The sequence below is a fragment of the Sorex araneus genome, chromosome 3 (assembly GCF_027595985.1).
Source record: "Sorex araneus isolate mSorAra2 chromosome 3, mSorAra2.pri, whole genome shotgun sequence".
Taxonomy (NCBI): Eukaryota; Metazoa; Chordata; class Mammalia; order Eulipotyphla; family Soricidae; genus Sorex; species Sorex araneus.
The window spans coordinates 92,897,665-92,913,671 of NC_073304.1; the positions used below are offsets into that span (position 1 = coordinate 92,897,665).

At 37.7% G+C, this 16,007-nt stretch overlaps 1 protein-coding gene across 3 annotated transcripts in view; it reads left to right on the plus strand.

The window, feature by feature from the left end:
* Nucleotides 1–16,007, plus strand: part of SLC12A1 (solute carrier family 12 member 1) — a 111,585-nt gene that overhangs the window by 14,100 nt on the left and 81,478 nt on the right. Inside the window, exons 4-6 of one of the 3 annotated variants that reach the window (XM_055131928.1) lie at nucleotides 8,577–8,672; nucleotides 11,815–11,954; nucleotides 13,106–13,216. In XM_055131928.1, coding sequence (XP_054987903.1) covers nucleotides 8,577–8,672; nucleotides 11,815–11,954; nucleotides 13,106–13,216 — 347 coding nt within the window. Of the gene's footprint in view, nucleotides 1–8,576; nucleotides 8,673–9,213; nucleotides 9,310–9,817; nucleotides 9,914–11,814; nucleotides 11,955–13,105; nucleotides 13,217–16,007 lie in introns of all 3 variants that reach the window. The other 2 variants (XM_004609652.2, XM_004609653.2) reach the window with 2 other exon arrangements.

A 16,007-nucleotide genomic window follows, 5' to 3' on the forward strand; every position in this document is an offset into this window, starting at 1 on the left:
CTCTTCTCTTCTTCTGTGATTTCTGATGAAAGCTTTAAACTGGATAAGTGAAACTGGTGTTCACTAATAATGTTGAATGTGAGATGAAGGTCACAGAGTTAATCTATACTTAAGCTCTTTAACTTTGCCTCTTGGACAATGTTTGTTAGAGAGGAAAGGTGAAGAGTTAACTCCTGGGGGGCTGGAATTTTCCAGCTAACCAACCAGATAAAATTTCTAGTAAATATTTGTACCTTCTCATAAATTTTTAGTTTTACAGTTATGTAGAGATGCATTAATTTTAAATAATGATATTCACATTTTGAGATATGCAGACATTTATCAGAGTTTTTCTGTTGATTATTGGCAAAATATCTTAGAATAAAAATAACTTCTGGGAAAAGTGAAAATGTGACCTAATGAAAATGCTGAAATTGTTGGATGTTTTCCAAAGAAAATAATTGTATTATTACTTTCAGGTACCAGCAATAAGAAAACAAAAGTTAATTAAATATTTCCAGGTAGCAGTTAGAAGTGCTAGATAAAATGACTATGATCATGTATCTATTACTGATTTCTCTAAATGGAAAATGGATGATGTTGAAATTGCTTTGAATGATTTTTTAATGTTTTAATATATCATATTCCATTGACAGTATTAGTTCTGTGCCAATCTTTTTTATTAGTAAAAATGTTTATGAAAAATTCATTTGACTTTATCAAAGTTACTGATTTAATGCGATAAAAATTAATCATGTTCTTTTCAATATATGGAGAATACATTATAGATTCACTTTGGAGGAAGAATTATATAAATCATGGGTAGCCAGAACTTAGAAACTCAGATGCACTTTCAGACTTTAATGTAGGATATAACAAAACTCACATTTATAAGTTCTTGCTTATTGCCTTTGCTCCTCAAAAACACTTTGGTAAACACCAGAAGACTCTCAAAAAAGAAAGGACTGACTTGTAAATTGAAAAACTGGAACCTGGACCCCTCGTTTTTTCCATGTTTCCTGTTTGGCAGCTGCTGGGTTCCTGACAAAGGGCTTGTTGCTGACTTTATGATGCATATCAAATGAACACTTACAGCCGCGGGGGCCAAAATAAGTATATGCTGTTCCATGGAAAATCTGTATCTTAATATTGCCAAGTTTTTGCTCCAGGGTTTCATGCAAAATTAGGTTTTTAAGGGCAGTTTAGTAACTTATTGAGATCATCAAGAAACATTACTTTATTTGGAGGTGTGACTGTAGCCAAGGGCAAGAGTAATTCTTTCTAATATAACTTATTTAACATCCATATGTCTGGGTTATAATCTGAACTTTAATCAGATCTTACATTACTCCCCACAGTCAATCCAGTTTGTTGCAAAATTATAAAGATCCCACGTCTTGCTAAGATATTTATTACACTTTGAGACATCAGTGCTGTAATAGTAAGTAGTCGAATTTCTCTTTAGAAGAGAATAGGGATTTACCTAACTGGATGTCCGGTATGTTTTTCCTTTAAATGGGGGCTTTGCTATTATTTTTAATTCTCAGAAAATTAACTCTAGTAAGTATTTAGAAACTTATTGCTACCTCACTCAGTTTTACTGGCCTTTGCTGTGAACTTAAAGCTAAATGAGTTGATTAAGTCACCATCTGGGTTCCATTTGGGTTCCCATTATTGGGAAAAAGAACATATACAAGAAATTTTTTTTTTTGCTCTGGAAGTCATTTGGAGAAGAAAGCTGAAGATACTTTCAGGTCCAGACCCAGAGGACAAAGCCAGGAAGCTGGAGTAGCTATAGGCCTGGGTAACCATTCCCAAAGCAAATAGAAAATTAGATTCATAGTGACACAGGGAACAGAAAGTTGAGGTTGGCTGTGGCCCTTACTAAAAGGAAGGTCACAAGGAAGGCTTAGGTGGAATCTGATAACTTGGATGAAAAAGTTCTAGATCCTGGCACCAGAAGAGAATCATCTCAGTATCCTCTCCCTTATTTCAGTGGCTCACATTCTTGGCATTAGTAAGCAAATGCCCACCCACTCACCTTTGTTAAAAAACTATAAAATAGGAAGGCTTTCAGCCTTTCTTTGGTATCCTTCTTTAGGAGGCCCCTCCCCTACTCTTGGAGCTTTCCTGCCTTACTCTCCTTCCTGTTTCCCTAAATAAAGTCTTGTTTTAAAATCTTTACTAAAGTAATCTGAATTTGGCCATTTTCTCTCCTATTCTTTGCTTTCAATTTTTTATTGCTTAAGCACAAGAACCGGAATGTCTGTGTCTGCTTCGAGATGGTAATATAGTCAGCTGATGCCTCTCTTAGAGACCTTGGAGGGGGCAAGATGATTTTTAATAACTTAACTATCTGGTGGAATGAAGCCATAACACAGCGGGTAGGGCATTTGTCTTGCATGTGGCCAACCCAGGTTCGATTCCTCTATCCCTCTTGGAGAGCCCGGCAAGCTATCAAAAGAGTATCCTGCCCACACGACAGAGCCTGGAAAACTACCCATGGCGTATTTCATATGCCAAAAACAGTAACAAGAAGTCTCACAATGGAGATGTTATTGGTGTCCGCTGGAGCAAATCTATGAGCAACAGGATGACAGTGATACAATGATACAGTGAACTATCAGGCAAAGAAAAGTATGAAGAATAGGTATGTGTAGGAGTAAGTCATTATACTCCTTGAGTTTTGTCTTACCTGAAATTAGGGAGTTGGATTTCAAGATAAAGCTAAAGAATCTTGTTGAACAGGAAGACACAAATTGAGGCAGATTGATGATTCAGACTGTGGTCAATGAAAATTCCACAGGAAAACTGGTTACAGAACTGAAAAATACTGGGATTCCCTTTGAAAGTTTCAAACCCAGTGGTCTGGACATTTTCCAAACAAGTATGTCAGGTATTTCTTGAAGCAGGTGGTTCTAGAACTTCACTTTGGGAAAACTATGAACTGAATGTTCTGGAAATGTTGCTTTTTACCTGAGACTTTATGTTTGACTGTGAAAGAAGCAAATCGCTTCCTGTTAGAATGTCTAAAACTTTGTTTTATGATATTGCATAGTTTACAAATATATACAACACAATTATCAAGACTAAATTGATAATTTTGGGCTGGAGTGATAGCACAGCAGTAGGGCGTTCGCCTTTCATGCAGCCGACCCGTGTTCGATTCCTCCGCCCCTCTCAGAGAGCCTGGCAAGCTACCGAGAGTATCACACCTGCACGGCAGAGCCTGGCAAGCTACCCGTGGCGTATTGGATATGCCAAAAACAGTAATAATAAGTCTCACAATGAGAGATATTACTGGTGCCTGCTCGAACAAATCGATGAGCAACAGGAAATTGATACTTTTAGGAGGTTGGCGGGGGGAGAGGCAAAGGGAGAACTAGGATGGAGACATAATAAAGCAAAGTTTAATACCCTGATATGCAAACTATATAGTTCCATATAATTTCTGGTCTAAATGAAATATTTGGTATCAGTCTTTCTCAGAACAAAGTCATGAGCAAAATAATATGCTAAAGAGAGCCTGCTATGAGGGCAGGCTTAAGAGGTGGTTGGGCAAACTGGAGATAATGGGGTGGGAAGTGCAATGAAGGTAGGATTGGTGTTAGAATATTGAATGTCTGTAACAAATTGTCATAAGATAATATGTGTATTATCACAAAATAATATGCAATAAATTGTTTTTAGTGGTTTAAAGACCTGAGACTGATAAAGCATGATGAGCTAGGGCACATGAAAAGCAGAGCCTCCCTCTATACGCTGATTCATGAACCCTGCAAGAAGGATTTCATAGAGAGCACAAAATAATTAAAGTAGGCATTTATTTAAAGAAGGTGAAGAGGCATGTAAAAAAAGCTAGCCCCTTGCTGGGGACAAAGTAGAGTATTAAGTTACTGGGAAAGAGAAAGTAGCCAAGACACTCCCACAAGTGGAGAGGTTATGAGGGAACACTTTGACTATATCTCACATCTTTTTTTTTTTCTTTTTGGGTCACACCTGACCATGCATATGGGTTACTCCTGGCTCTGCACTCAGGAATTACTCCTGGAGGGACCATATGGGATGCTAGGAATTGAACCGGGTCACCGGCATGCAAAGCAAACGCCCTATCCACTGTGCTATCGCTCCAGTCCCTATTTCACCTCTTTTCATGCTTTCAGGCTTTCTGTCTGTACTGTTTCCCCCCATTCTCCTCAAAATGGGTGAGAATATCCAGGGTCTGACCTTCTGACCATAGTTGACCACTTTTATAGGTTGTCATGATAGCTATAAACTGTCCTGGTGCGGGGGTGTATTTGATATGTTCAAGCACTTGTACCGCTTGTATCACTTGTCATCCCGTTGATCTTCAATTTGCTTGAGCGGGGGCCAGCAATGTCTCCATTTGTCCCTGTCATGTGCTAGTGTAGCCCAGTGGCATCTGCTCACTCCAGGAACACGAAATGCCTCAAACCATTTGTTCAGGGTTTTGATGAAGAAGTCTGACCGTCTCGTAGGTGGGTGGACATGCGGTCTTTTGATGTCCTGTAGAATCCTGTTGGCAACAGCTCTAGTCCAGCGGTTATCTCTAAATCATATTACATGTCCAATCCAAGCATCATAATAATTATATAAATAGCTAAGTTTCATCAGCAGTCTCCTGGAACTATGCTGTTCCCCATTGATAACAAAGGGTGAGACTTCACAAGGAGCCAGAAAGCTGGGGGAGGTGGGTGTTCTCCTCACCAGAAATTTGGCTATGGCGTCACTCTGCTGGATATTGGGTTCAGACTCTAGGCCTGCTTTGCTTCCCCCGGTCTTTCCTCATACTCCCGAGACCTCACCTATATCATTTGTTGTGTAACTGTCTAATAAGACCACATAGTAAAGTGGAGGTGATGTTTGCCACTACATCTCTGAAATTAATTTGAAGAATTCAGCGGAACTCTTTCCTACAATCCAAAACTTTTTGAACCCATTACCTTCCCCTACCACCCCACCCTACTCAGCTTGTTTCCTACCTCCACTCTCTTCCCCTTAGGTTACTTGAATGTTGTTGTCCATGTCCACAGCTTTTTTTTTCTTTTTTTAAATTTATATGCTTGCCAACTTCACATGATTATATTGCACAAACAGATAAGATCATCTAATACTTGTCTTTTTCTTTTTCCTTAGAATTATTTTGTTTTGCATAATCCCCTTAAATTTCATGTAAAACAAGTTTAATTTCCCCCTTACACATGATATAAACACTGTGGTTTACAAAGTTGTTTATGACAATTTGTTACAGACATTCAATATTCCAACACCAATCCTACCTTCATTGCACCTTCCCTCCCTTATCTCTAGTTTGCCCAACCACCTCTTAAGCCTGACCTCATAGCAGGCTCTCAATAATTTATTTTATATTACCTGTTATAATTTGCTGAAACAATGTTTTATAGCTAAGAAGTAAATATTACCTTTTTCATTGTGAATAGTATTCCATTGTATGAATAAAATGCATATTTATTCACCATCTATAGACCCATTTTGAGGAGAGTGGGAGGGAACAGTAAATTGATTGCTTCCATATTCTAACTAGTGTAAATAATGAGGCAATATAATTGGACTGGATATAGCTTTTGTGTTAATTTTTCCTTTTTTTCAGTAGATACCCAAAAGCGGGATTATTGGATCACATGATAGCTCTCTGGGAGGAGGATAAGGGACAATTCACTGATGAAACCTAAAACACTTAGGTTAATATCCAACAGTTCTCCTTTTTTTCTTAGGGAAATGCCATAACATTTTAGAAAAATAGTTGAAGCTATTTATATTCCCACCAACAGCGCAAGACAGTTAATTTTTCTCTATATCTTCTCCAAGATGTGTTGTTCCTTTCCATGTAAGTCATTCTCACCTAGTTTTAATTTATAGTTCCCTGATAATTATTGATGATCAGCATCTCTTAATATGTTACTGGTCATTTTTATATCATTTTTGAGGGATGTTTATTAAAATTATCTGTTCATTTTTTAGAATGATTTCATTTTCTATTCATTCATTTTCTATTCATTGGTAGTTTTTGTTAAGTTGTATAAGTTCTTCATTTACATTGGATATTTGCCCCTTACCAAGATTAAGATGTTCAAATGTTTTCAGTCATTAAATACACTGTATTTCATCAGTTAATATTTTCTTTACCTGTACAAAGTTTTTCAATTTAATGTTGTTCCAGTGATTTATGTTTTCTTTCATTTTCCTAGCTATTAAGGTCAAGCGTCTCTGGTACTGATGCCATGGAATGTTTTACTATTGTTATCATCTATGTATTTTTTGGATTCATGTCTTAGAGTCAGTCTTTAATCAATTTTGAATTTCTTTTTGCACGTATACAGGGTTAGAGAGTAAACCAATTTCATTCTTTTGCCTGTGGCTATCCAGTTTTTCCTAACATCGTATTAAAAAGACTTTTTTCTCCATTGCATGGTCTTATATCTTTTGTCATAACTAAATATTAATACATTTGTGGGTTTATTTCGGGGTTTTTAATTTGACTACATTGAACTATGTATTTAGCTTTATTCTAATGCCATGCAGTTTTAATTACTGTTACCTTGTTGTATTGTTTGAAGTGAGGAAGCTTATTGCTTCCAGTTTTTCTTCTCTTCTAGAAGATTGCCCCAGTTATTCAAGGTCTTTTATGATTCTAAGACACTTTAGTATTTTATTCTATCCCTTTTATTGGACTTTTGATTGGAATTGCATTTGCTATATTGCGTTTGGCCCATATACAGTACCAGGGATTGATCCATGGCTGACCATATTCAAGGCAAGTGCCTTACCTACCTTCTGTAATAAAAACCTCTCTAGTCCTGATCTTAAAGGAAAACATGTTATTGAGTAGGTGGCTTAAAAGGTTGGTACATATTTTGAACACAGGAGTGGTCCTCTACTCCACATACTGTACCTCTCCCCCTAAAATAAAAAATCTTTCAGTTTTGGGGCTGGAGTGATAGCACAGCGGGTAGGGCGTTTGCCTTGCACGCGGCCAACCCGGGTTCGAATCCCAGCATCCCATATGGTCCCCTGAGCACTGCCAGGGGTAATTCCTGAGTGCAGAGCCAGGAGTAACCCCTGTGCATCGCCAGGTGTGACCCAAAAAGCAAAAAAAAAAAAAAAAAAATCTTTTAGTTTTGTGCCATTGGGTATGATATTAGCTGTGGTTTATAATACATGGCAAATATTATGCTAAGATATATCCCATATATCCCAATTTAATTAATTTTTTTATCACAAATGTGTACTGAATCTTGTCCAATGATCTATTTCTCCTCTCAGAACATGGCCAGAAATATCACAGCTTGTCTTCGCCTTACCCTTTAATCATCTTTAGAACAAGAGAGCTTGCCAATAATTATAGCTTCAACTAGAATTGTTGTAGGATTTTTAAAATAAAAGAATTTTAGAGAAGTTATAGGACAAAAAGACAAGACTGAATTTCTAAAATAACAAATTGTAGGGAAGCAAATTTAGGGAGCAACAAATGGAAGATAAGGGCTAGTTGGCCAAGCTTGTTAGTACCCTAGCCAGCTCATAAGATGTAGAGTTTTCTCCAAGGATTAACTTCTGTCCTTCCTTGTGTAGAGGGAAAGGAGCATACCGTCACAGATTTATCTCTTGCTTTTGAGTAAATAGAAATATTCTCTTTTTCCTAACTTCCTTCAAATACTGAAGTGATCCTTAAGCTAAAGATTTCTCTTTCGAGGAAGTGTGTTCTGCCATGCTCCTTATCATCTTACTGTATATTTTCTACGCTAAAAACAGCTTTAGTTTCCTTTGAATTCTGGCCTGTCCTAATTTCTTCCAGTCATAATCATTGGATATCTGTACTATAAAATCGCTGATGGCAGCTTTTGCTTTTTTTATGCTATTTTATTTGTCCCTTCCATATCTCATGCCATTATATATATATATATATACATATATATATATGAAAAGCCATCTTTTGTAAGTAGTAGTCACTATAACTGCTGTAGATCAATACAATACCATTGATCACATTCTATGTTTTAAGCATGATGCTTTACATAGCATTCTTTCTAATTTCATTGCCATTCTTGACTCAGAAGATAAATAAGTTGCCAGAGGTCAGACAGTCAATAAATGAATGTATTTCAATTTGACTCTTTCCACTTTACTCATTTTCCACATAAATAATTTGCTCTTACTCTCATGCATGCAATTTTCCTATTCTTGAACAACCAAAAGGACATAAACAAATAGTGGCTCAGAAAAAGGGAAATTGACTGTCATTATTTTAGCAGTTGAGGATTGTATAGACTAATAATTCTGCTTATAGGTACATAAGACTTCCTTTAAAATGGTTTCACATTAGAATTTGGCCAGTCATAATTGTTCAGCCATGTACATCCTAGGTCCTGGGTTACTTGGATGTCTGTTATTTAAGCTGAAACTTCACAGCTGAGCATCCCCACTGTGCGTCAGTCCACATGTTAAATTCGAATATGGTCCTTTTAATTAGGCTTGACTAGATTTGCTGTCTGTTATGTAAATGGTGCAATGGGTTGTTCCACTGTTTAATCGTCTTTATTTTTCCTCTCTCAACTGAGGTCTTGGTGTGATTATCATCGGCTTAGCCGTGACAGTGACTGCTATCACTGGTTTATCCACCTCTGCTATTGCCACAAATGGATATGTTAGAGGAGGTAATAAAATGTGTAGTTTACATGATCATTTGTAAGGTAAAAGCAACACAGGCTCAACATAGTTCACCACTGACCTTTCTGGAGTGTTTTCAAAGGTAATCGAAGCTGGATTATTTTTTCCCTCTCCACCACCCTGTACTCCACTACCACACAGGCTAGAGACGTGAAAGAAAAATGGAGCAGAATTTAACCTTTGTAACACCCCAATTTTTCCCTTCAGGTTCCTCCCAAGCAAGAAAGAAGGTTAAATGTCAAGTTTCTTCTTTTTCACAACCAGGGTCATTTCTCTCCCAGGACATCATCATAAGTCGACTTTTCCTTTGCAGGCTGTATTTTAGATTGTGTTGACTTATGGAAGCCATCCTTCATCTTAATAAGCAGCTCTCTGACTTGATCTTTATGCCAGGCATCAGTTTCTCTTTAGCACAAAGGAATTCCAGAGAGGCCCAAGGTTTGACTGAAAACTTAGTTGAAAGGCAGCCATAAGGAACTCAAGAAAGAAACCTAAAATGTAATATTTTCTATCTTTCATTGCTAACAGGTCTTGGAGTTCTCGTAATTCTTCTTTCCACCATGGTAACTTCTATTACTGGGTTGTCAACTTCTGCAATAGCAACTAACGGGTTTGTCCGTGGAGGTAAAATTTCTAAGATAACTAATGCTATCATCACTGGCAAAGGGTAGGCAAATGCATTTTTTTATCTATTTCTTTGTGATGGGAGAAAGGAATTAGTCCCTGAAGCCTAATTGGATGAGCTGGATGCAAAAGAAACCCAAGGTACTGTGTGTTTAGTCCAGACCTACTCCAGTCAGTTGTGATCTCTTTCCTCACAGACCTTGCTGGCACCTTTCAGGCTGTGGATTCCAGACATGGAAATGTCTCTGGTAAATGTTTTCCTTTTCAGGTTATCTGTGCATCTCATGCTGGTGTTTCTTGGACAGTGACCCCCTGCATATGGTTCCATATTTCAGTTTAGTACATTTCAGGTGCTTCCGTGACCTTCACAAAATGGAGTCTTTAGAACATTTCAGATGTTTTGTGGAAAGATGGATCCTTCAGTCACAAGACTCAGAATGCTGCTGCCGAAATATTGGTAACTAATCTCAGTACTGGAGTCATACACCTTTCTTGGGGCATTTTACAGGTCTTGGAGTCATCATCATTGGCCTGAGTGTGGTTGTAACAACGCTCACAGGTATTTCTATGTCTGCTATTTGCACAAATGGAGTAGTCAGAGGAGGTAAGTCAGTTCATTTGCTTATGATACAAGCGCTGGTTACTTACAACAAACATTGGTTTAACTTGAGTAGACAACTGTATAATTTGCTTAGTCTCCAAAGTCTTAAAAACAAAGCAACACAAAATTTAAACAGCCAGTAAAGCTCTTTGCTAAAACAAGCCCTTTGGTAAAAAAAAATGTTCTGGCCTGTATTCAGTGATGGGATGTACTAATAAAAGAGAGAATAACCAGGTAGCTTGGAAGAAGTACAGAGTATTTCAGTATTTCAGTATTTAGACAGCTCTTGGGTTCTCCCAGATGTCCCCAGCATAGGTCTTCTCCAGCATCCAAATTAATTACTCCCACTAGTTATTCAGGAAGATCTTACAGTTACCCAACAGGATGTACCTATGGCCAACCAACAAGACGAGAGCCTTTAAAAAAGAAGTAAAATCAAATAAAAACAGTTACTTTCCAATTATCTCGGAGCGGGCAGCATGCACAGGAAATGAAGTGGTTGGCATTTATCATTGTTCTAACTTCCTTTCTTCCTCTTTCCTTTCTATGAAACCTCTTTGGGACTCACATGAGTACTGTTCCTGGTCTTCTTTTCCATGGAGACCCACCCACAGACCCACAATATTCCTGTTTGTTTATCTTTCATTTTGGTGGGCACTGGGGGGTATGGGGTTGGTATACTCAGTGTTACTGAAGGCTAATGGCTCTGTACTTGGGAGTGATCCCAGGAAGTGCTCAGGAGATCATATTTGATGGTTGGAATTCAAATTACACGTAAGACACATCAAGGCAAATGTCTTACCTCCTATATTATCTCTCCAGCACTATTTCATTTTGACCAAGCCTAGGTACCTGGTTGGTTCATATATTAAGTATAATCTATACAAAAAATAACAGGGGTTTGACCCATCCCATTGTGGTCATATATAATAACACATTTTTAGAGAGTGTTTGACTTCTTCATCCAAACTAGCTATTATAGTCCCCAAATTCTATTTTCTATAAATATAGTTTTGTTTTGATATGGGATATTTCTTCAGTTTCTTTAGTATCATTTCTCTGCCAGTTCTGTCCACCTCAGAGATAATTTGGTATAGGAAGCCATACTTTTAGCACAGACTATGGTATCATCTAGCTATCTAGGCCTTTCAATAAATAGTCTCCTTTTACGTTCAGTAATCTGCTGTCAATATCTTTCTAAGAGTTAGTTAGTCCAGTTTAGTCATTTGTGTGCACAAACATGTATAGTCAAAAAGAATCACCTTTTCAAAGTCTAAGGGAGAAGCAAATATTCCAAGACCTTTCATCCTTTACTCCCATTTGCCATCCCTTTACTAACAGGGGTTTTTATTTGGCAATAATCTTGCCTTTTTGAGATACAAAACATCAGCTATCAAACCTAATTTATAAAAAGGGAAATGCACAGAAATACACTAAATCTTTTCTATGCAGCCAGAAGATTACAGCAGAAAAGAATATATAAAAAATGTGAAAATATATGCCAGCAAACTATACCCAAAAATAAGTTAGAACAATGATAAACTTCACCCACTGCACTTTCTGCCTAGTTCTGCCTGTTCCTAAACATTTCAGTTGTAAAATTTTCTGCTGCATTATTGATTTGAACTCTTCAGTGAAATATTTTCAGACAAAGCACATTTTTTTCAATTAAGTCTTATGTTTTGTTATATGTAATCTTTATATATGATTAGGTTCCAATAACGTCTATTTTGCTAAGTCAAAAGATAGTTCTATTGTAGACTATATACCAAAGGGAAGGGTTAAGTCATTAAAAGAAGCACCATGAATTATTCCTAAAGTCACAAGGAAGTTGCCATCTTTTTATCAAAATAATTTATGTGTCATCTATTCTCCGTGTAAAGTCTGCTCATTTTTTGTTTCAGGTGGGGCCTACTACCTTATTTCCAGAAGCTTAGGGCCCGAGTTTGGTGGGTCTATAGGCTTGATCTTTGCTTTTGCCAATGCAGTGGCTGTTGCTATGTATGTTGTGGGATTTGCTGAGACTGTGGTAGATCTTCTGAAGGTAATAAAAAGCTTGTTTTCTTCTGCCACGCCAGATAATTTGACTCACTTTTCTCTTTTAGGACATGTGGGGATCTTTTAATGGAAAGACGAGAACAAATATATTTTATGGGCTATAGAAGTTGGGTACAGTTGAAGGAAACCTCTAGTTGCCATCAATCTGACATAGAGTCCTGGTGCTCATGAATGAGACACTGTGAATAAGTCCCTCTATTCATCTGAACCTTGTATTCCAGATCTTTAATATGAGCTAATAGCTCATCTACATATGCTATATAGAATTGTTCTATAGAGCATACTATATGTTTAATAAAATTGTGGTAAAAATATAATGAAATTATGCATATGAAATGCTATATAAAATTGTAACCATCAGATAAATAATGGGTATTATTTTCAGTAGTAATACTACTAATATAATTGTAAATTTCTAAAGGAAAAGTGAGTTCAAACATTAGAATAACTCACTGCAAAAAAAACAAGGTATGACACAGTTTAGGTATATATATTTGTGTGCATATATGCATATAAATGTGTAGATATACACATACTTATATATATCCCCATAATATATAGTATATAGTCTGAATTATATTGTGAGTGTGCTAAATAGCTGATATACAATCTAACTTCTAGTCCACCTCCCATAATACTGACAATATTCTATATATATGAATCTGCAGATTGTATAGTTCATAGGATACATTATCTCCTAGAAATGCAATTTATAGTTTGTTGTCTAGTTTGTCCTTTAATGAAATAGCTCTATCCTACCATGACATAGGAAACCACTCAGTTTTGTTCTTCTAAGATTTCCCCTCACACAAAAATACTAGTTAGTAGTCTGAAACAAAGAATGTATATGTGATATATAGCATATTTTAACTTAGCATTGCAATAATTCCAAAATATTTGACTAGAATAAATTTCTAAATTTTCCAACCCCAGTCTTGAGTATAAGACATATTATCAGAGAAAAAATTATATTATTTCTCTTCTCACATGTATGAGCACTTCATTTTGCCTATTAACCTATAGGGCGCCAGGCATAAGCACAAAGTATATATGCTGACTGTTTACTGCTATCATACATCATATGGGGAGAGAAAGACACCTTTTCTAGTAATTTTTATGATTTTACTTTTATTATAGGAGAGTGATTCAATGATGGTGGATCCAACCAATGACATCCGAATAATAGGTTCCATCACAGTGGTGATTCTTTTGGGAATTTCAGTAGCTGGAATGGAATGGGAAGCAAAGGTAAATTTTTCAAAATGATGCTATCAAAGACTGCTGGTCAGGTCCAGAAGAAATTATAGGAATAGAAATAACCTCACATTCAAAAAAAAAAGAATTACTGTTATTACCTGCTATGTTCTAAGTTATAAGTTAGCACCTGGTGCCACAGCAAACTCTCAGAGCACAAGGTCCTTCTAGACACTCACAGCTCAAAGTTCGTGTAATTGGGTCTATGTCTGTCCTTCCTTCATTGCAGTTACACTGCCATCTCCAGGCACTGTCCCCTATGATTCCAGTAATTGTGTATGCTAGAAGCCTTTTTTTAAAGTCACATTCCTTGCCTCTCCTCCCAAGTTAGGCATAGGTGCTGAAGTCTAAAAGGATTACATGTATGTTAGGAGAAGGTGAGAAGCTAATGGACTGGAAGCTATCATTCTCTGAAGCCCAACACTTATTCAGCCTGTTTTAGGGCATTACAGATCCTGGCACTAAAGAACATCTGTCTTGACTTGTAGTAAAACTGTTGATGAATTTCAGAATAATGGGAAACTAGTCTTCTGCCCATCTTTAAGTTTATGCAGTGACCATTGCAGTTGAAACTTTCCTGTGTGTCTGGAGACATGGGTACTGACTACTGGATGTGAAAAGATAGCATGAGCCTCTCACCTACATGAGATGATAGAAAGCATTTGTACATAGCATTCGCTGTGCATTACCAATTCACATATTCAGAAAACATTAACTAAGTTCCAGTTGTGAGCTAGGCATCCGGCTAGACTCTGGATCATCAGGTATGATCAGAACAGGCAGTTTCTGCCTTAGATGAGCATATGCACCTTGAGGAAATGATAAATAAGCTAGTAGATAAATTAGAAAGCACAGGGGTTGGAGAAATAATAGAGCTTGGGAGGGCCATCTCCTTGCATGCAGTCAACTTGAGCTTAATCCCAAGCATCCAAAATGGCCCTTGGATTTGACTTTGATTATATCAATATAATCTTTGGTAAGGGACTCCATGCCAGGCTGTTTTCACTCAGGGTGCCCCAGAGGGGGACGGGTGAGAACCCTCCCCGCCCCAAGGGACCCAGCCCCAGCAGTTGACCTCCACTATCCAACCGCCAGGCAGCTTTCTGGTCACCTGGTGCACCTTAAGACCCTTCCTACCCATTTTCCATAATTACAACACCATATTTGATCGAATTAAGACAGTAGGCAACAAATCATAGAGATTTGAGTAAATAATGCTGTCAATGATCATAAAAAGTAGGCAATACTATCATCATCTTAAAGATCAAGAAACAAACATGAGAGGTTAAGTAATTTACCAAAGATTCACTGTCACTCTCATCCCATTGTTCATCGATTTATTCGAGTGGGCACCAGTAACGTCTCTATTCGTCCCAGCCCTGAGATTTTAGCAGCTTCTCCTTACTCATCTCTCCCAACAATTGGAGGCTCTTTCAGGGTCAGGGGAATAAGGCCTGTTATTGTTACTGTGTTTGGCATATCGAATACGCCACGGGGAGCTTGCCAGGCTCTTCCATATGTGTATATATATACATATACATATGTATATGTATATATATATACACATATGTATATATATACATATATATATGATGTATATATACATCATATATATATGTATATATATATATATATACATCATCTGGCGACCACGAAGGGACTGCAGTGAAGAAATCCGCGAGGAAGGAGGTAATCCGTGGAAAATCTGCTGTGGAGGTATGCTCCCTTGGAAATCTCTAGGGGGGAATATGATGTAGGTAGGTAGATAGGGAAAGGCCCTTGGCAATGAAACAGATTAACAAAGCCTCTAGGAGGGAGAATCCTGAGACTGACCCAGCCTCCCTGGTAACGGACTTTCACCTGGAAAGAAGCCCCCACGTGAGGGCAGGTTGGAGAAACCCTATAAGAACCAGCCCAATAGCCCATTCGAGGCTTCCTCCACCCTTGGAGAAGCCCGCGTTCTCTCTTGAGCGCGTTACTCCTACTGGTTTTTTCTTTTCTACTTATCCCTTCCTCCCTCTCTTAGAAATCTCTGAATAAAATCTTTTACTTCACTGCTTGTCTACTCCTGAAATTCTTTTCCACGAGCGAGACAAGAACCCAGTTACCGTGGGTCCCGGGTGTTTGAGGCGGTGGGAGAGAAAGTGACCGTCTTTCTCCTCCCCGCTTCACGAAAGTCACCCGTGGGTGACGTAGCAGGTAGGGACATCGATTTTTTGATCGACGAGCAACGGAATTACAGTGACAGTGAATCTTTGGTAAATTACTTAACCTCTCATGCTTGTTTCTTGATCTTTAAGATGATGATAGTATTGCCTACTTTTTATAATTGTTGGTAGCATTATTTACTCAAATAATTTTGGCAAAATTAAGGCTCTATCTGTTATACTGTGAGCTTTACATGAGCTCGAGCTGTTCTTTAAACTCAAGAGCCACAAAATATTTCTCTGAAGTTAACCATGGCTTAAAGAATGAGGGAAGGACATTATTTGTAGAGTAGGGAATAATATAACAGTGTTCCTAGCTGAGGGGACAGAATTTGTGACTGCAAAGTCAATAAATTACTTGAGGGGCTGGGCATGTGTCTTTTATGTATGAAGTCCTGGGTTTGATCTCCGACATCTCTACCACCCCAGTGTCACCAGGAGTGGTCCTGCTGACTCTTAACGCCAATGAATATAGTCATATAGTCTCCATAATGATAATAAATAAATAAATAGATCAATAGAGAACTTGAAATGTGGAAGGATCAAAGACTACTTGGCCCATCCCACCTTCCAGACTG